At 34.3% G+C, this 24,277-nt stretch overlaps 1 protein-coding gene across 1 annotated transcript in view; it reads left to right on the forward strand.

Annotated features, from left to right (window-relative positions):
- The first annotated feature begins 7,074 nt into the window (after positions 1 to 7,074).
- LOC116346828 (mothers against decapentaplegic homolog 6) overlaps positions 7,075 to 24,277 on the forward strand; it is a 33,564-nt gene continuing 16,361 nt past the window's right edge. The window contains exons 1-2 of the mRNA XM_031777066.1: positions 7,075 to 10,544; positions 21,861 to 21,914. Of these exons, the coding sequence (XP_031632926.1) occupies positions 9,782 to 10,544; positions 21,861 to 21,914 (817 nt within the window). The 5' untranslated portion in view covers positions 7,075 to 9,781. The remainder of the gene's footprint in view (positions 10,545 to 21,860; positions 21,915 to 24,277) is intronic.

Here is a 24,277-nt window from a genome sequence, read left to right on the forward strand (position 1 = left end):
CAAGAACCGACAAACCAAAACCAAAACCATTTGCAGCGAAATGTTGGAACTCCCCTTGTCTGTTTGTTTTCAATGCAATTCAATGAAAGTTAAGCACCTATGCCATATGCAGCGTGCAGCAAAGATGAATATAATCGAATGCTTGTTTGTTCGGATCAGTTCTTTTTAAACAAGCGAAAAAGGCACACACACACAATGCCGAATCTGTGCGCGCCGATTTGTTGTGTGTTTTTTTTTTCTCACAAGAAAGCTTTGTGCATAAAATACCACCAAAACATGGGCAATGGTGAAATACAATTTTGCCTTAGGATATGAATCATTATAGTAATGACAGGCCGCTTTTTCTGATCGAAAACGATTGAAGTATTGTTATGGTTATCGCATCATTTTCGGTCATACCGGCAATGTACTGCAGTAATTTTTGCATTTAAATGCATATCCCAACATTCTTTTTTTTCTCGTTCGAATTGTGGTCCTTCTTTTAGTTTGATTTTTTCACCATTTTGGCCGATAAACTCCATTATAAAAGTTAGACCATCAACGGCTCATAAGCGGTTCGCATTTATTTTTTCTTTATCGAGTTTTTATTTATCAGTTTGTATTCGATGGCGGCAACAGTATGTGAACATTCATTCAAATACAAAACAAAGTAATTTCCAAATAAATTCGTACTTTGAAAGCAAAAAAAAAAGAAATATTGTTTATCTTGCTTCTGCATACAACTGATACAAGCAATTGCTTTTTATCAGTTCAAGAAAACATTCAATCATCACTGATGTACCCACACTATCTATAATCATTCTAACGTTAAAGGTTACTAAGTACCATAATGAAACGAACACATGAAAAAAAAGAGAGTATGCACATTATTCGAATGAGAGTAGTTTTTGCATTGCATATCGCAAATTCGTGGAACTCAATTTTATTTTTCTCTTGTTGCATTTTACATTGCTGTGCACACAATGCGTCAACCATATAATGCTAGTGTGTGTGTGTGTGTGTATTGTGTCTCCTTTGAGCACACAAGCAATGCAGCAAACAGCCGAGATAGATGCATAGGCTTGCAGCCAGTCATTCATGCATGCACACTCCAAAAACTTTAATTCTGGGTAAGCATCTTAAATTCCAAGAATCAATTTAATAAAAACATTCTACATAAGAATTAAACGTTAAACTTACTCATCAAATTGGTGTACGTTGTGTACGCTCGGAACCGTCCTAAATAATCGCGAGAAAAAGAAATTGAATAAAAGAATAGCAGAGATAGGGAAAGAAAAAGAGAGCGAACGCGAAGAGAAGAAAAGGAACAAACAGCGAACAGAGTTGAACACGAAGGGAAAAACACGATCGACATGAAAAGAAGAAGAGAAGAGAAGAAGAAGAAGAAAAAAAGCCCAACAACATCGACGACAACAAGAGGAAGGCAACATTGTTTCAATGGTCAGAGAAGAGAGTGCACAAGACTGCATCAAATATAAGACACATCATTGCCATTGCCGCTTCGTCATCGCTTACATAGTCGTCTTAAACAAATATTAAGAACAATTTTCGTTATAAACAACCGCGGCAACCTGTTCATTTATATTCATTCTTAAGTTGTTTATTATAAATTGACGGTGATGCTTAAAGGTTTCATCATGTTTTCATATATTTTCTTCTTTCTTCGATTGTGGGGTTCTTACCTTATTTTCTTCTTTTCGCGTTCAACATTGCAGCCTGGTCTTTCGGTTTGTTTTTTTTTCTCTCTCTCTCTCTCTCTCTCTGGTCTTTCGATCGCCGGTCTTGTATTTCATTTTGCATTGTTGTTATTTTCTTGTGTTCAGTTTTTTTTGTTTTACATTTTTATCGATGCATATCCACCCGATCTGGGCAATGTAAGTATGTGTAAACATTGATGATGTTGCCGTGCTTTTGTGGTTCGATTGTTTTTTTTTTTTTCATTCTTTGGTTGAGTATTTGTTGATGTTAGCAGCGCTTCTGCTGTGCCATCAACCAACAAAGGACAGAGATTACGGAGACTTGGTACGATCGTCGTCGCCGCCGTCGTCATCGTCATCATCGTCGTCGTCTTTCTACTGTTCATTTGTAATTTGATTGATTGGATGGGAAAAATAAATGAAGCAAAAAATCAGACGGCGCTTAAAGCATAATGCATACATGCGTGCATGTGTGTATATCATTTGGTCATTTGGTATGTTCGCTTGTGGATAAATTGTTGTTATGCGCACTCAAATAGAAGGAATACGAATCGGAAGAGAGTGAGATAGAGAGAGGCAGAGAGAGAGAAGAAAAGGTCCCATCAAAAATGAAAGAGCCAAGAATTGCAAACAGATATTTGGCCAAAGTGTGTGTTGGATGTATGTGTATGCATGAGAGAAAAGCGAATAAAATCACAAAAATATAGCAACAAAATTTTATGTGTGCATACCTGCCCTTGGAATGTTTAAGAGAATCAAAACAAATACGAAGCATTATGCACATTTGCAAACATTGTACAATTTAAGCTAGATGTTTTTGGTACTCGATGTGCACTCTTCGTTCATGTTTCGTTCGTCTTTTGTATACAATGTTCTCCTTTTTTTCTCATCTAATTTCATCATTTTTGCAATTAAATAGCAACCATTATATAAGAAACCTAAATGAAAAGTTCTGCACATTTTTTTTTTTTTTTTTGAAAATGCGGCCGCTTTCGTGAAATGTATTTTAATTTATATGATTGTAGACATTGTTGTTTGTGTGTTTGTGTGAGTAAGTGAGTTTTCTTTAGCTCTTGTTTTATGTTTCGTTCGCATTCCACTCGAAGCGATAACAATGATATGTCATTATGCAATTAACGGCCTAACAATAAGCAAATATTTTCAATTATTCCTTTCCTTTTCACGATCTTCATTAGTCGCCGATGTATGGCGATGTGTTTAGCGGCTCTTTCATCCTTACATCACAAACGAAACATTATTATTTATCGTTAATTTTGTGCATGTAAACTCATTATCGTGGCTCTTCTTCATTTATTTACTTATCAATTTCCATAAGAGCTTGAAGTTCATCTAAATAATTGATACAATACCTATTTTCACGAACCGGTTTTTTATCCACTCGGAGTCAAATCCGCTGAAAAGAAAAAGATAGAGAGAGAATTGACCGCATAAACTTGAGAAATTATTTTTTTAAATGAATATATGGTTGAAAAGGAGTCGACATTCCATTCGGAATCGTGGATGGGTCGCGACGATTGGAATTTCTTTTTGATCGAAAAATGAAGAAATAAAAAAAATGTTGGTGATCGTTTATGGAACTCATTTAATCATATATAGCGAGCATCGAAATCATTGTGTTGTGGTGTGCTTTGCAAGTTGTTTAGAGACTCAATTGGATGATGATGGAATTCATTAGTTACGTTAAAAAACCAAAAACTAAAAATCGAATGGGTGGTCTAATTAAATCATCAAATTGGAAGCAACATATTGAAGACACACGAAACATCGATCGCGATCTCCTACGCGTGCGCTACAATTATGCCCAAAATATTATATTATACGCTAATTGGCCTACAGGCTACTCTAACATCGAATCTGGTCAAATTGAGCAATTAATAATGGGTTATGATTTTTGGCCGTTTGAACACATAAAAAGATGGATTGGCAATGGTTTTGATCAGCTTATGCTTTGCAGCAGTCATTTAAAAGGACACATCGCTCGTTTCAAATATCGAAATATAAATGAAATTTCATTAAATAATGTTAAAACAGTAAACAAACGATCGAACTTTGTCTGACTTAGTCAATTTCAACAATTTCCGCATCATAAATTTGCAAAATGGAAAATGTATAAACGGATCAAGAAATTTAATGAACGTAGTAATGTGCATGGAAGCCGGAAATAATGAAAAATCCACATCAATATTGCGGCCTCTTATCTCTGACTGCATACGGTGACTAATGCCAGTAATTAGACAATGTTTGTTTTCAAGTTCATGTACGACTTCATTATACGGATTGTGAATTATTTGAATAATAAATTCAATGCGAAAAAGATGAGAATGATGATGACGATGTTGGTATTTTCCTCTTCAATTCTTCTTCTATTTCTCTTTCATGTGCCCTCAGTAACAAGATGTCAAAGCATTCAAATAACATCAGATTTAATGACATACTTAACCATCATCTCTCGTCAAAATCGGCATGGTAATTTCGAGCATTGCGCAAGCGTTTCCACAGACACCAGTTGCATGCACATCCACTTTTCGAATGGTTTTTTGTTGTTGTTGTTTTGTTTTATATGTTCTGCACACTGAATGCACCTTTTGCATTATATCTATGCTACTAACAAGGAGACGGAAAAGCCTATATGTACAGTGTACACATTTCCCATCATATTGTAATGTGCATTGCAATAAAATTTCACGACACATAAATTGATACATTATTTCCATTTATGCGATCAATCATCATACATCATCCACCAGAAATGCGTTGACTTTTTAGTTTGCCGGTTTTTTTTTCGCTGCTTCATTTAATTTATGTGGATGTCGAATGGTTTTCTGAATATCTCGCAAACAAAAGAAACAATTTCTATGTTTATATTGTAATTGTAACGACTTTGCATCAAACATTTTGCATCGTTAATTCTTCAACTAGCAAAACGCTTGTTACCGTGTCCATTCTAATGCGACAACTATATCACGACCATAAATGAGCCGGCAGTCATTTAATGTGCGTTGATGTCAGCAATTTGTTTGTTTGGCTTTTTTCTTCGTATTTTTTATTCCCCATATTCTTTCGGTGCCATGCATGGCCACATACACACACATCATTTATGACTTGAAGGTAGAAATGCAAACAAATTTAGTTACTTTATTATCGAAATTAAGACGAAATTGAAGAGTCGTGCTTATCTTTATGAATCCATCATCGCAAATTAGTAAATCATTTCAGCAACAATGGCAAAACCAACAAATCATCCAATGATTATACTTATAATATATTTGATGTGGTTCTATTCGGCATGCATGTTTCATTTTTGTTAACTTATCGATATAGCATTTAACATGATATGGTTAACATAAAATGATGCAGAAATTTTAGAAAAAAATGTACGTCATTCGATTTGCTTTGGACTGTTTATTGAAAAAAAAAAAAAAAAAAAAATGGAAAATATCGTATGCAAAGATATCTTTGCACAGCGCACGTGGTGGTTTTGCCATTTCTGTATCATTTTGTTGGTGTTTTATCAATGAAAAATCCATCTAGAAAATCTTACATACAAACACGCATTCATAACAAACGCACACGATCACACGCACAACGAAAAAAATGCAATATATTTTCATTTGAATGCTTTGTAGTTTCGAATGTCTTGAACATATTATCAAATGAAGATTGGTGATGATGACGATGAGGACAACAATACAAGCGGCCAATTGGCATTCTACTATGCTCATTTCTTTTCTCTCGCATTACACATTATACACGCCGTTTGTCGAATTCGAATACGAACGAACGAACGAACGACCGACCGACCGACACCAACACACAAAACACCAGCCGACACATGTCGAGTGTGTGTATGAAACGAAAAATTGTGCGAACAGACCTCCATATAAGATCCAGCATAAGCGTGAGCGCAATGCAATGGTCGCGACGCACAGACGCACACTCATTTTTATACACATACGAACATGCCGACAATATAGTTTTTGTTTCGTCTCTTTCTCTTCTTTCGTCTCTGTTTTCGTTTCAAGTGTGTATTAGAGTGGCTTCACATTTTCACATTTAAAATCGAAATATTTTTTTATGCAATTTGATATTTCGAACTTTCATCATATATCCAGTACAGTATGAATGGGACTCGATTTAAAGTCATGTAATTGTCTTATCTAAAAGAAACTCAACTGGCCATAGATCGGTAATTGGTTGTTGTTTTTTGAGTTTGTGTCATTTTTTCGATTGCTACATTATGATTGGTAAATTTAACCGAAACACCCTATTATACATGCCTTTAACAATTTAGTGTCTAGACAAAGGTGTCTTGAACAAACCCAAGTTATTTCTATTTCACGTAACCAAAACAAAATAATATTTCAATTCATTTTGTGACCGTTTTAGTTACATTGTATAGGAACGAAGGAAAATCGTCTTGTATTTCTTCGTTTCGTTGAAAATGCTCGGTTATATGTAATTGAAATAGAATTTGAAAGGGGAACATTGAATTGATGATTTCTGGTGGGAAAATTGCTTCGCGACAAAAGAGAGACAAGCGAAAAAAAATAAATAATATAAATCACTGACCATAATGACGATCGAAGTGATTGAAAGAAAAGAATTGCAACCGTTTTTCCTGCAAACCGTACATTGGAAACACCTGCATTCATCAACGTAATTTTAGCGAATATTTCCGAACAAGACAAACCATACCATACACACCGACATATACGCGCGCGCGCACACACAACCTACACACAGAATCGAACACACGAAACCGAAAGACGGGCCGCTGCTGCCGTTGATATGTGTAGAATAGGCCGCACACACATACTGAACAAAACACCATACATAATACGATTGTGTATACTAAATGGATACACATTGAATTTCATTGATACTATAGAGAATTTCATACGTACATTTGGAACATACATGAGTGAAACGTAAAACCAACAACAACAACAACATCCATTGAAATTGAATGTATGAAGAACGGTACGGTGTGAGAGTGTTTTAGTGGCGCTATAGATCCCACGCTGGTACTCTATCGGCTGGTGTTACAACTAAACACACGCTCACAATACGGTGTTGCTGCTGCTGTTGTTGCTGTTGAAAGATATATTTTTTCGAATGCCCGTACGAATAATCAGTATGACTTAAGGAATAGAGGAGATAAGTGCGATACGTACGAATGTCGCTGATCAATTTATTTTTATTTTATTCTGTTTTCAAAATTTAATTTCGTTCATTCGTTTTGTGTTTTGTATGTACGGTTTTTCGTTTTCGTTTATCCTGTTTTTTATTATTAAATTAAAAAAAAATCGTGAAAAAATACGGTCTGACACTTATTTTTTTCGACAAATAAAATAATAAATAATCATGAAATAGAACCATAATCGAGCAAAATAAAAAAAAAAAATAAAGAAAAGAAAACGATACAACAAACCGATATATTTAGGCGTGTGCGGCTTACAATTAAAATCATATAGAATAATCTATATGGTAACCATCGATACAGTTTATTTCTCAATTAAATTTGAAATATCATCGACAACAACTGAATGAAATTTATAGAAAAAAAAGAGACTCAATCAAACAACACAGATTTGAGAGTGAAAGAGACAATGAAATGAAATAATCGTAGCAAAAGTCTATCGATTAAACGAGGTTAAAATACACGAGCATGAGAAAGACAGCGAGTGTGCTGTAAGAAAAAAAAATTATAACGTAAACGAACTGGGCTGTTTGAATTAATCAATAGAAGCCAAAAAACACTGAAGTTTTTCTCAATGGAAATGAAGAAATGTTTATACTTTAAATGTAGTTGATTATGGTGCTGACGACATTTAACCATCGCCGAATAACCCGCTTACGAAGAAAATAAATAAACATTCAAGTGATGAAACTGAGAGAACAACAACCAAATTGACCAAAAGTGGTGTGACGTGAAATAAACGTTTTATTTTTTTTTACGGTGAATTGTAATTTTAACATATCGTGCGCCACACACAAACAAAGTAAATAGTAATCATCATCATTGAGAGGCATATCGATCATAAACAAAAATTGATTCAATTCATTCGGAATTGAGACAGACAGGGGGGTAAAAGTAGCGGAAAATTCTCAGTGAGATCAATAGCCCTGAATGCGCTGAATGCATTCTAATCAATTGTGCAATTTAAGCGGATTGATGATAGACACACACACACACTCATCTATATGTGTGTATGAACTAGTTTGATTTGATCGAACACAGTGAAGCAGAAAGAGAGAACACCAATTGCAAATATTCTCGCCGAATTTCAGCAGGAACAAAAGGAGCAAATATAAAAATCATCATATCACTATATTCATTATATACAATTTTTCATTTGTTGCAATCGAAACAAAACCGACTTTTTTTTTCTTGTTGTTGTTGGTCGAACAGCGAATTGTTTACGAACGCCGCCGTGATTTACTTCGGTTCGATTATCCCTTGGCTATTTGGTGTCGATTAAATTAAATACGAAACAATGCGGCGACGATAACGAGATTGATGCGAATACTTTGACTGATGATTTATTTGAATACAGCACATACACATGCATAAATTGTATAACAAAACTGAAACGAGCATATTTTTGAATAAACTTTGAGGAATCAATTGAAGATTGATTGAAGACCAGTCGCTCTCTCAACCAATCGATTGTCGGATTTTCATCAATTTCGATGTACTGTACATGTTGTGTGTAAGAGAAAGAGAGTGCAAAAACTATCTGATTGTTGCGCGCGCGAGTGCTATAGTGAGTAAAAAGTCAAATGAATATAAAAAAAATCACTGCTTTGAATGCGAAATACTGAAATAACATTTTTTTTAAAAAAAAAGAGGCAAAGAACGATCAAAAAATCATCAGATACATGTGTGCGTATACGTTTAAGCATCTCTAAACGTCAGAAAGACAAAAACGAAACAAAATTGAAAGAAGAAAAGAAAAATAAACTTGCTTATAAACATATAAGACGCTATAGCGCGCTTTACACATAACAGATACTGAAGAAAATCGTGCAGTAATATGTATGTTACGCCACGTATGTGAATTCTGACTGTGAGTAGTATATGAGCATTGTGAGTGTGACAGAGCAAAATACAAACGGCAAAAAAAATAAAACACCAACAATAAAACGACAGCAGCAACAACAACAACAACAATACTACATATCCGATAGCAAGAGTCCATCGCATACGGTGTCGAATACGCTGTTCCGTACAATAGCTAAATGTATCTAAGTTTTTATGTAAGGAAATATGCGCACACATCGCGATTGTGATGATATATAAATGTGCATTGACTTATGTGTGTGTGCGCCGTGCATGTTGTGAGTGGCGGAGAATCTCGTCGAAAAGAAATTCGGTCTAACTTAAAGACAATGACATTACGAGCAACAAAAATATTGGAACTTATTTTCGCTCATTTGAACACTATATGATTGTTACTTTTTACATATAGATTTCATTTTTTATTTCGTGCAAAATTAAGGAATTTTTATAGCGAAAATTGTCTATTGCCGATTCCAAATAGTCAATTATAATTCATTTTGCTGATTTGCCGCCGATAGTTAGGTAGAATTGTTTTTTTTTTTCTGTTCGAGTTGCATTATCACATGAAATGAACCATATCACAACGAATTGCATTGCAAGAGAAACGTAAACATATCAATCGCAATTGTGAATATCAAAGCAAAAAAAAGCAACAAGTTAATAAATAAAGTTGGAAAGAAATAATAAAAGAAAAATCGAAAATAAAGAAATTATCAAATTTGTGTGTCAGTGTGAATTTGTCTAGCCTACCCTCTCACTCCCCTCACACTCAAGTCAAGCCAATTATAAAAGAAACTAATTTGAATTTGAATATATATCTTCCTTGATTTATTTCTTTCGAAAAGACACAAACACAATTTACGCAAAAATCGAAACATCGACAAAAACAAAAATAATAAATTTCAAATGGTGCATCGCATCCACATTGTGTGTTGCAATCAAAACGATCAACAAATTAAAAGCAACATACGTAGTGATTGTGGCCGCGGTGTTTTGTGGTATGAGCGAAAAAATTCTAATAAACAACGAAAGCGAACCAAGTGTACCGTTAAATAATAATTATTATCAAAGAAATGATAACGAAAATAGTACAATAAATAAATGTTACCAATGCTCCCCCATGTTCTTTCAACGGAAACGAAATTTGAAACGACTATGGGGTTTAGCCACAACAACAGCCTCAAGTCTGAATCAAGAGCAATTGGATCAACACCAACCGCATTCGATGCAGTCGGCACATCATTTACATCATCATCATCATCACAATCACCACAATCACCATCATCAGCAACAACAACAACCTCATCAACCGAATCAAAAATGCCCGCCGCGCTCATGCAATCCAATAAAATTCGACTGTGGAGGCAGTTGTTTGTGTGGCAACTCAAATGCCGATGGAAACAGCAGCGACTGCAGCAGCATCGCAACATCAGCTCAATACCAATTAAATCCCGCCACAATGCAAACAACAAATTTGTATCAAATGTTCTATGCGCTCACCAAAAAATTAAAAGAATCACAGGTGGACACCCTGTGCCAAGCGGTAAAATATGGAACGTACGATGGTCAAACGACAAATTGTGTTTTAGTGCCGAGACTATTAATCGAAGACCAAGATCCGCATGTTATTGCATGCCGTTTGTGGCGATGGCCCGATCTACGTTATGCAATCGAATTAAAACGGATACCATCGTGCCCAAACGAAATAGATCCCGTCTATATTTGCTGCAATCCGACACATTGGTACCGGATATGTCGAACAGGTATTGCATTTGTTTTATTTCGTTCGGTTTATTCTTTTTCCTTGCCTTTTGTTATATTACATTTATGTTCCGTTTGCACCTTTATTTTCTTTCATTTCACATTTTCGTTTGTATGTTGTTCTTTTTTTGTCGTTCCCACCAATCCATTTCCCCCTTCCCATTTCCCACAAGAAACATGACTTGACCGAAAACTATTATTAAAATGATATTAAATGCGTCATTATACTGAAGACGACATAACAGATTATGCTGTACATTAGTTTTTGCCAGTTCACTTGGCGCATTTAGAATCAATCAATCTATATATTATTTCATTTTAAGCGTATTTTTAATTTCAATTTTAAATTCATTTCACCTTGATGTTATTTCAAACAGAAGAATCCTGTTACATTTCATTTCATAAAAAAAAAACACCAACATATATTTGATCATTTAACACTGCTAATTAATCTCGATCCGACATAGATAATTCACATTCCAAATTTTATGCCAACCACAAGATCAAATGGAATTCGATTTGCATGGCTGGCGAATCTACAAATTAACAAAAAAAAGGGAGAAGTGCTCCTCGCATACGACATAACTGCCATGCTAATTTACAATTTGCCGTTAGAAATTTCGTTGGGGACGATGCTTTTCATACTACCTCTCTCTCTCTCTCTCTCTCTCTCTCTCTCTCTCTCTCTCTCTCTCTCTTTTGCTCTATCCAACTATCTTGGCCACCTTATTCTGAATTGAAAATCAATTTTTGACTCAATAACATTCAAACAAGCATTCAGACATGAGAATTATACACACAATATTTTGTATCGCATATTTCGCCAAATAAACTCCACAATATTGTAGCAAAAAGGCAAAAGCCGACACACACACCGCATACAACAACAACAAAAACTTGGCGCCCGTAGAATGTCGCCCTATAAAAAAAATATACAAAAAAAAATATGACGCGACTTTTTTTTCACTTTGTTGTATATATATGCAAACACCAATACGCAATGGTGCTTAATATTTACCACAGACGACGTAAATTAGTTGCTCCGTGCGCATTTTAGTGTTATATTTGTATGATACAATAGCGTATTATTATGTGGTTGTATGGAAAGCACAATCTTCACGTTTGTTTTTTTGTTTCACTCTCTCGCCCCTCTCTGTGAGTGTTTCTGTCTCTCTGATTCGTTTTCTCTGTCAACGTATGTAGACAAAATTCTTATATTCCGTATAACCGTTTACGTTAACACATATATTTCTAATTAACAAAAAAAAAACTCATACATGATATATTCAATCCGTATGGTGTTTCAAGCAAAACGTTTCACCAAACATAATATGCTCTATCAAACGAATAAATGACTTGAATATTTTGCGATTCCAAATATCTATTTTCTACTTTTGGTTGTAATTTTTTGATTACTCTCACACAACAAAAAACCAACCTATAATGATATTTGAATTGGGGGAGTGTAGTACATTCATTCAACCAAACGAAAACCAGAAATTGAGTTGAAGAAAAAAACATAAACTGTTCAAACAAACACGTGCTATAAATAATAAATCGAGGTGACTGATATATTTGTGTCGATCATATTTGAATCATTCGGTGTGTGAATGAAATTGTCGTTAAAATCTTAAAGTGTTAAACTTTTAAGCACGAATGAATGTTGACAAATGTAATGTTTTCAATTCAAGTGGCCGTGTGAATGTGTGTGTGTGTGTCAGAAAAGCTGAAACCAGATATTCGTTTAGATATATATTCAAAGGGGAAAGAGAATACATCTCATTCCAAACATTAAGCAATCGTACATTGCTTTTAAAAGTCAACAAAAATTGTTTTTTATTTTCAGTTTGTCTCGCCATACGGCTCCAATTTGCTTTATGTCTCATATGATTGTGCAAAGTACTGACGTAGGGTTACAAATGAAAAACCGAAGTATAAAGAGCGTCCGCCACTGACGCAGACGAAAGAAACAGAAGAAACGAATTTTATTCGATGATGCTTAAGCACATCAATGATCGATGATCACATTTTTTTACGGAAATTTGTATCCAGCCCAATTCAAAGGCGCTCAAAAAACAACGAAGAGACAAAAAATAATAATCAGAAAGATAAAAAAAAAAGAAAAGAGAAACTAAATACTTTAAAAGAAAATGAAATGATACTGAAACCACAGTATTTCTCCGAAGAGAGAAAAAAGAAGAAGAAGAAGCAGTGAAAAAAAAACACAACAACATTAAAAAAAGACTCCAGAGTAATCGACACACAATGACGGCTGTGAACTTTACGGCACCGCCAATAACGAAGAATGAATCGATACACAAACCACACGCACACACACACACACATCGAGGAATCTGTTGCATTGAAATCCGAATTCGAGTTTCGTTCTCACTATCTGCTTTCAATCTGTTGGCGTCTTCATAAAAATTATAGTGTTCTCCGTGATTTACTCTTTGTCTGCCTCTTTTCATTCTCCTCTTATTTCATTCATTTCCAATAGACATATATATATATATGTATGGTATTTTTCGTCTTCATTTCTATCACATGCCATTTTGTTGTTGTTGCTGCTGCTGTTGCTGCTTGTGGTATTCAATAATGAAGATAGAGAGACAGTCCTCGTCTTCACCGCTTGAAATGCTCAATAGCCGACAAGAGCACTTTGCTCGGTTGTATGTGATGATCGCACATTAATGTGCACATCAAACAAACAAACAAACAAACAAACAAACGAGAAAAAAAAGTCATATATGAGAAAGCAAACGGCTATGATTTCCATATTGTTGCAGCATTTAGTGAGTGCTTGCAATCTGACCGATAGAAAGAAAATTGATTTTGATCAAGGTTTTTTTTTCGCTTCACATACACACAATCTTCATTTATATAATGGTTTTGCATTTTATGTTCTGGTTGTACGATTTCATATCAAGTCGATTCAGGCGCAAATGAATATATATACACACACAAGTACTTTTATACAGACACATTATACACTTTATAGACTGATACGGGGCAGTGCATGTGTATAGTCGCCGTCGCCGTTGTCGATTGAAGAAATACATACACTATGCGTTTGCGTTCGGTTCATAAACTCGCTCCTACAAAACGTATTTATATATATATATAAAGTACATATATATATATATATCGGTCGGTGCTATTTGTGTTTGCCTTTATGTTCAAAAGTCGAGCCGGCTTTATTTCAATAGCATTCTTATGGCGCCTACTATGTAATTTGTATGGAATCTTAATCCACATAAACACATGGACGTTACTATTAATGCTTTTATATTTTTTTTTCGTTCGTTGTTCGTTTTTTTCTCTCTTTTTCCTTCTTTCTACGGTTGTTCGTTTTTTCTCGTCTGCTCCTCCGCTCCGTTTGTGTTATAATTCAATCTTTTCTCGTCAGCTTTTGGGTTCAAGAATTGGATTTACACTAACCCATTTGACTCATCGTGAATGTGTGTTTTCATTTTTTATTTTATTTGATTTCACTCCCTTTTTTTCCCGTATCCATTGCATACAGGAATTCACATTTGAAACAATCGAAAATAAATGTAAGAGAATGAGAAAAAAACACGGCATAAAACAAAGACCTTTGATATGTATTAAGGAAGAATGAAACGTTTTTGTGTGTTTGTTGTTTAGCTTCGTTAAATAGAGACGAACAAAAACAAATGATATTACGGAAGAGTATTACGTTTAGTACATTTCGTGTGTCGTGAGAACGAAATGAATATTTTAAGTTTGATAATGCTTTCAATTGAATTCTGATTGTATTCCAAGGTCAAACATTGTTCGACCATTGAAAAAAATCATTTTGGCTAATTTTTCTTCGTTTTTTTGGTTGCATACATACCAAATCTTTTCGACAATGAAGAAAATAGAAGTCATCATTATAGAAAGTTCTTTCATTTAAAGAAAAGAAAAAGAACGAAACATTTTATGTGATCGAATCAAACCACAACAACGAAATACATTTTTTTTTTCGTTTTGATTTTATTTTTCGAGCAATAAACGTAAATTTGCTTTGTATGAACGAATAATGAAGAGAACTGTAGAGAAAAAAAAACCACAACCAAATAATATATTTGATAGTGCAATATGTGAACTACAACTAGTAACAATAGCAAGAAACAGCTTTGTGTAACTAATTACATTCATAAACAACATTAAGACTTATTGCTGGCGCCAGGAAATGGGCACGCGCAACGAGTAATTTTAGCAAAATTGAATAAATAGTGAACGAACTAAATATAAAATAGAATCAAACAAACAAACAAATGAAATGCTGTAAATACATGACTGCAATATGTGCATACTTTCAAATGTATGGCATATACTCCAAGCCAAAGGTACTCATCGGTGCTCATTCAGTGTATATGTGTACGTATGTACGTGTTTTTTTTTCGAATTTGAATACTTTCGCTTTGAAGACACATACACACAGGGACGCGCGCATACACACTCATACTCTGGCTGACAGGCAAGCTTTTAGTTGAAGAAAAAAAAAATGCTTTGTGTGGTCCCCATTAACGATGAACATCTATCGTTTTCTTTCTTTCTTCTTGTACACAGCAATGTACATCGGTACGGAAGAAAATGGCCACATGTAACATCTACAATCAATTGTCATTTGTTTTTATCGTTTATTGTTCGATATTTATGCTTTAAATAATGCAGCACCAGATATCATTTTAATGACATTTTAAATACATATTGAAGAACATTTTTTTAATGATCACACCCCATTATGTTAATTGATCGGAATACAATTTTTTTCTTCTCCGTCTAATTTGCCATTTTTTTTTTAAATAATTGATTGTGTCAATTGGTATAATTTGATTTGGCTTTGTTTCGATGACAAGCTCACTTGGTTTTTTCCCTTTGGTTAAAATAATAAGAAAAATCGCACTTAATCGCAGATGTTTTGTGTTAAACGTTTTGCATTTATTCAAATCGAACATGAAACATCGAAACATGCAATTACACGTAATTATAATTAGTATCTTGTGTCACCGGTTTCTTTGTTGGGGCCTTAGCAGATTTGCACTCTCGCTCTTTTTGAAAATGATCACTTAAGAATCGGCCAACGGATAATTTTACTTTGTGGTAGTTTTTTGGTTGTTTGTTTGCTTATTTTCTCTCTCTCTCCATTCCACTCAGCACGCTATCCAATAAATACCAAATTACGATGGAAATACTAACTACTTCACGTTAATTTGATGCTGGCCGCGCAATTCACACACATCGAGTGATCTAGAAATGGAATCACTTTATCGCCTAGCTAACCAACGAAATTGCAAAAACACAAGCACACACACATACACCACTTCAAAATCGTACAATTGATTAATGACATAGTTGAGCTGTAAATTAAATATTATTAAAGAGCCGTTTGCTCTCACTTCACCTTAATAATCAGGTGGTAATTTTTGTTTTTGTTTGATTAGCTGTTCTCATGCGCGTTACGTTGGACCGTGTTTTTTCTTCTTCTCTTCTTGCTTTCCACTTCATTCCAATGTGTATAATAGCTCGCATGCCAAAATGTTGTTGGCAAATATATCGTTTGCATTTCAAAAATTACTTTCGACGACGGCTTAGAACCGCACAAACACATAATATTTATGTAAATTTTATGTCTGTTACGCTTATTCAAAAAGTCATCTAATCCAGTTTTGAATATTTTGAATGGTCACAATAAATTTAAATAAGAATGAATCGAACATGGAACAACAACAACAACAATAACAGATATCTATGTAATGAAACAAACCGAATATTGGCAAAAACGATCAAATCGAATCATACTATGTATACGAGCGAATAAGCATACATGTACGAACAAATCGTCAAACGGTCGCAAAACACTCACAAAAGGGATTATTCCACATTTGATGTATAATGTGGACAGTTTTTGATTCGAATACATGCTAAAGAGTATTAGAGCCGTGATCAAAAAGAAATAGCGAAACATGAAATAAAAACAATAACCTGCTTTTTTGGATACTTCATATTCCTGTATCTGTTTTTTGGTCATCACGGATCAAATCGATGAATTGATTAAAATTTTATTTTATTACGCGGCAAACGATTTTCAAATAGAATATTGTCCTGGTATCATTAAAATGCGCTCACCAACATACATAGACCGCACAGATCTTTTTTTTCTCTTACGCCAGGAATACTATGGTCTATAGCTAGGCTAAACCTCGTTATGATCGTGCCACAAAACGCAATCGTTTTTTTAACGAAAAAAAATCAAATTTTTTTTTAAATGCAACTCAAATTGTTTGAGAAACCTATTGGTTGTTATCAATAACCAAACCAATTCTTTATTCACAATAATGCGAATGAAATCAGTTGTAGCCACGAATGTCATGCGCTTGTCATTTCGCGTTGTCACCGGATCGGTTTGATGTTCTCTCTCCCTCCCGCACACACAACAACATACATCTGAATACAGCGTTACTTTACAATGGACGAAGTCAAATGTTATTCCATATAAGTGAGCTTGTCCACTACTCATTTCCATGTGATCGCTTCAAATATATAAACAGCGTCTTTTGATAAATTGTGTTTGATTAAAATTTGATTCTAGTATAGTTTTCAATTCTCTCTTCTTCACACGTTATTCTGCGGTATTTGGATGAAGAAAAAAAAATTTGCGTTTCGCACGGCAAAACATCATGCTGACATTCTCATTAGATAGGAGATAGATATTATAATTATGCTAAAATGATGAGATCAGAAGATCTCAAGGGATTCAAGAAATCGACGTTTTTTATTATATATATATAAGATCGATGTTTAAACGAGATCAAACTATGGCCGACTATAATTCATACACAAACATTCGAGCTTGTGTTTAACACACTATTTGAGTATTTATTGCTTTGTGCATTTATAATTCATTCAATCGCCATCGTTTTATTTCCATTTACAAATTTCAAACAAAAACTTAAATAAAATCGACGCTGAAAACCATTTTTCCCGTCAATTTGTACACAGAGCTAAAAAAACACTATCCAATGGTTTACTATTTGTTCATTTTTTTAGGTAACGTAGTAATGTTTTTTTTTTTTGCGGAGAAGACATCGATTTATACGGAATGCGTAGGCCAAACACATTTTGTATGTTAAACATACAATCCAGTTGCCATATGTGTGTATGAGCGACGTCGTATGTTTTATAATTTCCGTCGTGAGTATAAGCATAATCGATTCACATTTGATTTATGAAGAGACAAAACCAAAATATGTGTGAGTGGTATTCTTTCACACTAGTTTTCATAACGGTTCCGATATATGTTGAAAATATATATATGCCGAATATGATCTCACGATTACATTTGGCTTTACCAATTAAATTAATCTTTCGTCGTTGTGTGTGTGTGTGTGTTTTTCCTCTTTGAAACGCGCATCAACCCAAAAACGCAACAATATTTTCATGAAAATCATCTCGATTCGAAAGTTAACGAAAATAGATTTCTCTCACTTGAATTACACAGATTGTTTATGCTGTGAATCACATTAAAAGAACAAACATTAAACTCATCTACATCATTGATTCGTTCAACGTTGAACATACATATTGATAGTGCAGTGAACGTTTCATTTCCCCCCGAAGCAGATCCAGTGCGATCAAAATGTATGCAGATGTTCATCGGTTTAAAGTGATCCACTGAACAACAAAATGCTGTAACTCTTTTCGTATAACTCAGATTTTTTAAACGGGAAACTTTAACTTTTTGCGAGATATACTGCTTCTTAATAGAGATTGATAGCTTTGGTGTGGAACCTTTAAAAAATGACGAAAAACAAAGTAAACGACAGCGTTGACGTGATATAAAAAAAAATATTAATTACAGTTGTTGTTGACGAGAAAGAGATCCTCTGTAATCCTTATCTGTCAACCAATTGGTGGGATGCATTATGGTCAAACTCTACTTGGAATTGAAGAAGTTTCTTCGGCTTCGTGATTGTTGTTGTTTTTTTTTCGTGTGTTCCACCATTGAATTTACGTTGTTAGTTTTGTTTGTTTTCTTTGTACCTTCAGTTCGTGTTTTTTTTTTTACTCACGGTCACTTTTTGTGCAAACTGAAACAAAGGGAAAAGGTACAACAACACACACACACACACAATGTTCGAAGAAAAATCCTAATAAGTATACAAAGAATTCTGAAGAATCGCATACACAGTGTTCGTCCAAGCCATGGTAAACGGGAACGAATAGGCTAGTGAAAAGAGACAAGAAAAAAAAAATGGGAAAAGAACAGCAGCAGCAGCAACAATCGAATACAACAGAGATGTGAAGTACAAAAAAAAAGAATGGCGCATCCAAGAGCAACTGTTGAATTGAAAAGTTTTACAAGATGTTTAACTTTTCATCTCTTCATTTCTCTTCTTCAGTGCAGAACCGAGAACAGTGCACAATGATGCACCATCATTCCATTTAAGTCTCCAAATACAAATATGTGCATCGATATGCTGGGCCGATATGCACGCACCATTTGTCCGTGTATGTGTACAATATATACATTGTGCATGGTTTGGCCATATTATAAATCCATTAGCTTAGTCTTTTACTGTTTCCGATGCCCAAACAAGAAAAATCGAAGAGCCAACGAAGAAGGCGACGATGTAATGGCAAGAAGAAGCGAAAAGAAAAACCAAGAAAACCGGCAAAATGTTTCAGTTATCTTTTGTCAGATATGCACTCCTCTTAAAATCTCTTTGGCTGTGTGTTTTTTGTTTGTTCTGTATTTTTTTTTTTTCGTCTCTCTGTTCATGTGGCGTTTACATTCCTATTTGATTTCTGGAAATGAAGAAAAAGAGAGAGAAATCCCATTCGATTTTTGTTGTTTGTGCGGTTTCTTTCAATGAAAGAACTATACATGTGCGCTTCATTCTCAATACCCAATTTACAAATGCACAAATGCACATGCATACCACAAATAGCAACAGACAAAACCATACATGTAAGTGATACGGAAATTGGCATTCTTGCTACAAACACACACACACACACGCACACGGTTATATTTTGTGAAGAAGTTGAAAGAAGACACAAAATGCATGTATTTTATTCAGTTTAACACACATTGTACAATGCATTAAATACATTCTGTCATTCTGTTTGACTCTTAATTTCCGTGTGGACACAATAAATTTACAGATGATGACTATTAAATGCAGCAAAATGTCAATCGGTTGCTTGATTTTGGAGCTTGATTCTTTGAAAAGGGAAAGAAAGAAAAACTACTGTTTGCTTTGGAGTCTTTTCATCTTCTCGTTCATCGTTTAAATGCTTAAAAAAATGCACACCATTTTCTTATAGGTGTGTGTTCTTCTTGTGCATTTTATTCGCCGGTATTTTTTTTCATCGTTTCCAAATGCGATCTACAGTCAAACAATCCATCGATGTGTTTTTGTGGTTGAAATCAAGAATCAAATGAATTAGTGCAATCTTATAGTATGTCTGATCATCCACTTATATATATACAGACACAAAAGAGGTGACATTTCATTGTAGTCTTTGTTTATGTACTATGCTAATTGTACACATCTGACGGTTGCTGCTGTTGTTGGGCCATGTTGTGTCCACGATGCTGTCTATGATTTGCACTCATGCATTGCATGTCTTATTCCATTACATTTAATCGGTTGTGCTTGTTTCTGAATTTTTTTTTTCGTTTTTTTTTTCGTATCGAAGTTTGGTTTATTTTCATTATTCGATTCTTTCTTTTCTGTCTCTTTTTTTTAAATTGTTTAATTGGTTATCTAAAATTGAGGTGCGCGCGCTCGGTGGACAAAATCGAGATGAAAAAGAGGGAAATCATATTAACAGGGAACAAAAACTGGTTCTGATACAGTTTATCAAAAGTTAGGCATAGCCAATGACAGTCGCACATTGCAATGTACCATGAAAATGATCAAGCTTTTAGAGAACGAGAGAGCGAGAGATGGAATTTATCTTTATTTTATCTGCTTTGAGTGCATAGAACTTAAAAGCAAAAAAATGTACACGCACGAAATGCAACTACAAGAGCACGATAAAAAAAGAACGTCATTGTGACTTAGTAAAATATATCTAATAGATGGTCATTCTTTGTAACCATTAAAACGATCATTTGATTCAACATGTGACTCTTGCGTGCCTTTACCACTGATAGCGTTTTCCTTCCAAATGCCTGATGCTGCCTCTGCAATGTTTCTCTCTCACGCCTGGATTATGCGAAATTAGCGCCGATTTAATAAGAATACATACAAAATCCAACTGAAAGCGGCCAATGGTTAGAAGCGGAAAGGAAGTTGTCTCCATGATTATAGAATATACGCGAATGATATAAATTACATGAAATGATAGTCGAGCTGTATATGTCATGTATTCGGTTAACATACGGTATAAAGCAAAGAATGGCATTTTAAGCACTAAGAAATCCATAGTTATTTTGTGTTTAAAAAGTGTTTTTGAAATTCCATTTAAATTTCGCATGGTTATTCGTCATTTAATTCTAATCTAACATCGCATTAAATATTTAATAATAAACACGTATGTGCTTCCTGTTTCATTGCCGATGATGATGTGTCGTTGGTCTCGGAATTTGTACTGCCTCACTTACATCCATATACACTTGTGAAATGTGTCCGACACAATTTGATAACCATTGTTTTGTGTGTTAGTGTCTCTCGCCCTCTCTCTCTCTCAATCTCTTTTCAATTTGTCTCTTCTCTCTCATCATTCCATTAATCCGAGTAAAATTCTTTTTATGGTCTCATCTTCCGGTCAGAATTTTCGATGATGAGATGGTTTATTGCATGTGCCCATTTCTAAATTCTATTGGCCATGCCTCTATTGCATGGGTGTGTGTGTGTGTGGTGTGTATTATGTCAGCCATAAAAAAAAATTTTGTAATAAATTTTTTTTATAGCTGATCTACCGTTTCTCTTAAATACCGATTTGAACAAATACTACAGTATTTATATCTTTCTTTTATGTTCGTTTTTATTCATTTTTATTAGTCATCCTCGAAAGAAATGTACATTTTTTTGTGTCTCTTTCCATTTTTCGTGCGGTCGTTTTCGTCACTATTTCTATTGTATAAAAATCCGATTGGAATTTTGCAAATAAATCATGATGTATTTACAACATACAAACGACATGATTCCCCTCTTTTATATGTATCGCCGAATATCTATTCAAATTATGACAACGTTCAACGTTTTAGCGGTTCAACTTCATTAATAATATGACCCATCGAAAATGTTTGTGATTAATTGAATAATTGTATGGTTTTCTCTTCTTTTTATTTGCAGATTCACCTCCACCTCCCTATTCACTATTTGCCATGGAAAGACTGAAGCCCGAAGGTAAGAATTATCACCGCATATTCTATGTTTCTACTCTGTAAATCACTCGTAATCGAACCGATGATACGACCGAAGAGAAACAAACAGAGATAGATAATAATAAGTAAAAAAGAGGCTATTATCAAGGATTGTCGACGATTTACAAATTTTCGAAATGAAATTGAATAACAATATTAAAAACAATCAAATCGAATGAAAAAGCAGACAAAATAAGTGGAGACGCGTCAAGATAAAGTGACGCCGTTAAATTGTTTTTTTTTTTGTTTGGGAAATGTTCCTACTTTATTTTCTCTATTTTTTTCATTTTCAAACGTAAAATTACAGATGTCGACGATACAACTTGAACAGTCTCGCCTATTTACCTAGACGAAAAAGTTTCAAAGACATCAACCACACACAAGCACATTTAATATGAAAGAGGAAAATTCAAATGTAGCCCATAAACGCAACACAATTTCGATTTAATGTGAATCAAAGCGAACGAGTTTATATACATGAACTCAATCGATTATTTTGCTCTGGACATTTTTTTATAAATGAAATTCGTTTTTTTTCGTTCTTCTCATATCTAAATATTCAATGGTTTTATTTATATGCGGTTGTATACATTTTGCCTGTGTACTGTTCAATCATTCTGTGGCACGACGATTTCAATTCTATCAATAATATGTATGGAAGAAAAAAGCAACGCATCCGAAATGAGAAGAAAACAACAAAATGACGATGAAAAACTGATTCAAAGAAAATAACGTACAGCATTGGTGTTGGCGCTTATTTGGTGCATGAGTATATATGGTTAAAGTTCAATGCGTTTCACCTTTTACATTGCTCAGCATTTGGAACCCATTTAACAAATACTCAATGTCTCAAATCACAAGCGCCACGCAACCGAATGTACAAAAGACTTATGCCACAAATCGAAAGATGACTGTAAATATAATATGCTAACATATTGACGCAATGGAAAAAAAGAAGAAGGATGAAAAAAGAACGAAATGAAGCAGGCAAAATCCATAATCGGTTTTTAAACATGAGTTTTTTCTCTCTCTCTCTCTCATCAGTTTTGTTATCGTCTAGTTGTCGACGACGACGACGACGATAATTTTTGTTTTCCTTTGTTTGTGCATCGTCTTTTTTACATGGTCCGTAATTTCGATTCGTATGTTTTTCCTGTATTATTTTCTATCCTTTTTCTATGCATTTCGTCGTCGACCGCATATTATCGGCGATGGAAATTTTAAGGACAGGCACCTGCCCGAAATAGTGTTCATATGCTGTTGCAGTTGGACTGGGTCGTTCCGTACTTTGTCATCTTGTCGTAAGGGCCATATCCCCGTTTATTTTGTGTATGCGTGTCGGATGAAAAATAAACATGACCCGCCAATCCGATAAGATTGATTTTTATTGGCGGCGCCTCCTATCAAATATAACACATATGTTTTGTTTTTCTCGCTCCTTGATTCGTTGCCATCGTTTTATTTTATTTGCCACCATCGAGCAAAAGTCAGGTAACAAAAAAACTTTCATTCGCACAAAAGCATTTTCAACGTTGATAACAAATAATTGTTCATCAAATAGATGAACACATATTGATCCATTCGAAATTTCAAATGTGCGGATTTTGGTTTTGCGGTCAATTCGATTATTTTCAGGCTTAATTTATTTTTCCCTCTAGAAATAACCGTTCAATGAGCTCAAAATCTAAATTTAAAAGTTGAATCAAGCAATTATTTTCCAGTGATTTGCTGATGAAGAATTCCGTAAAAAAAAGAGTCGCCAGTTGTTTTCACTTGCGAAACAGGCATGAATTTAAGACACACAGAGAAACACATGAAAAATGCATTGCAATCACAATGTTGCAATCGCCGTACTCAGTAACACTTTGTATACTTTGCACATTTTTTTTATTTTTTTAAAACCAAATATACACATTCTCTCTCTGTGTCTCTCTTCCTTTTATTTATTTGATTTTATTATTTTGTCGTCTGCAACCGTGTGAAATTCAGTCAGTAAATAACGCAAAAGTTGAATGTACCGTACATATTTTTATTGACGTATAAATAAACAAAATGACATAAATATAGTTTATTGTTTCAATTTATCGAAAACGTTGTTGTTTTTTGCTGTTGCCGTTTTGTGTCAAGCGAGCAATAACTCATTTCAATATGTATCGATGCAATTCTCTCAAAACATGTAAGGCTTGCAATCGCCAGAGTGTGCATTCTATCACATTTAAATCATTTGTATGTGAAGTAGATAAAAATTATGACATATATTTCTTTTAAATTCAAATGTTTAAATGCATTTTCGAATGATTTCGAGTTGAAAAAAACCAAATTTTTAATTTCGCTAATTGTTTTAAT

The sequence above is a fragment of the Contarinia nasturtii genome, unplaced genomic scaffold (assembly GCF_009176525.2).
Source record: "Contarinia nasturtii isolate CC-2019 unplaced genomic scaffold, AAFC_CNas_1.1 Cnas_scaffold_1699, whole genome shotgun sequence".
Classification (NCBI taxonomy): domain Eukaryota; kingdom Metazoa; phylum Arthropoda; class Insecta; order Diptera; family Cecidomyiidae; genus Contarinia; species Contarinia nasturtii.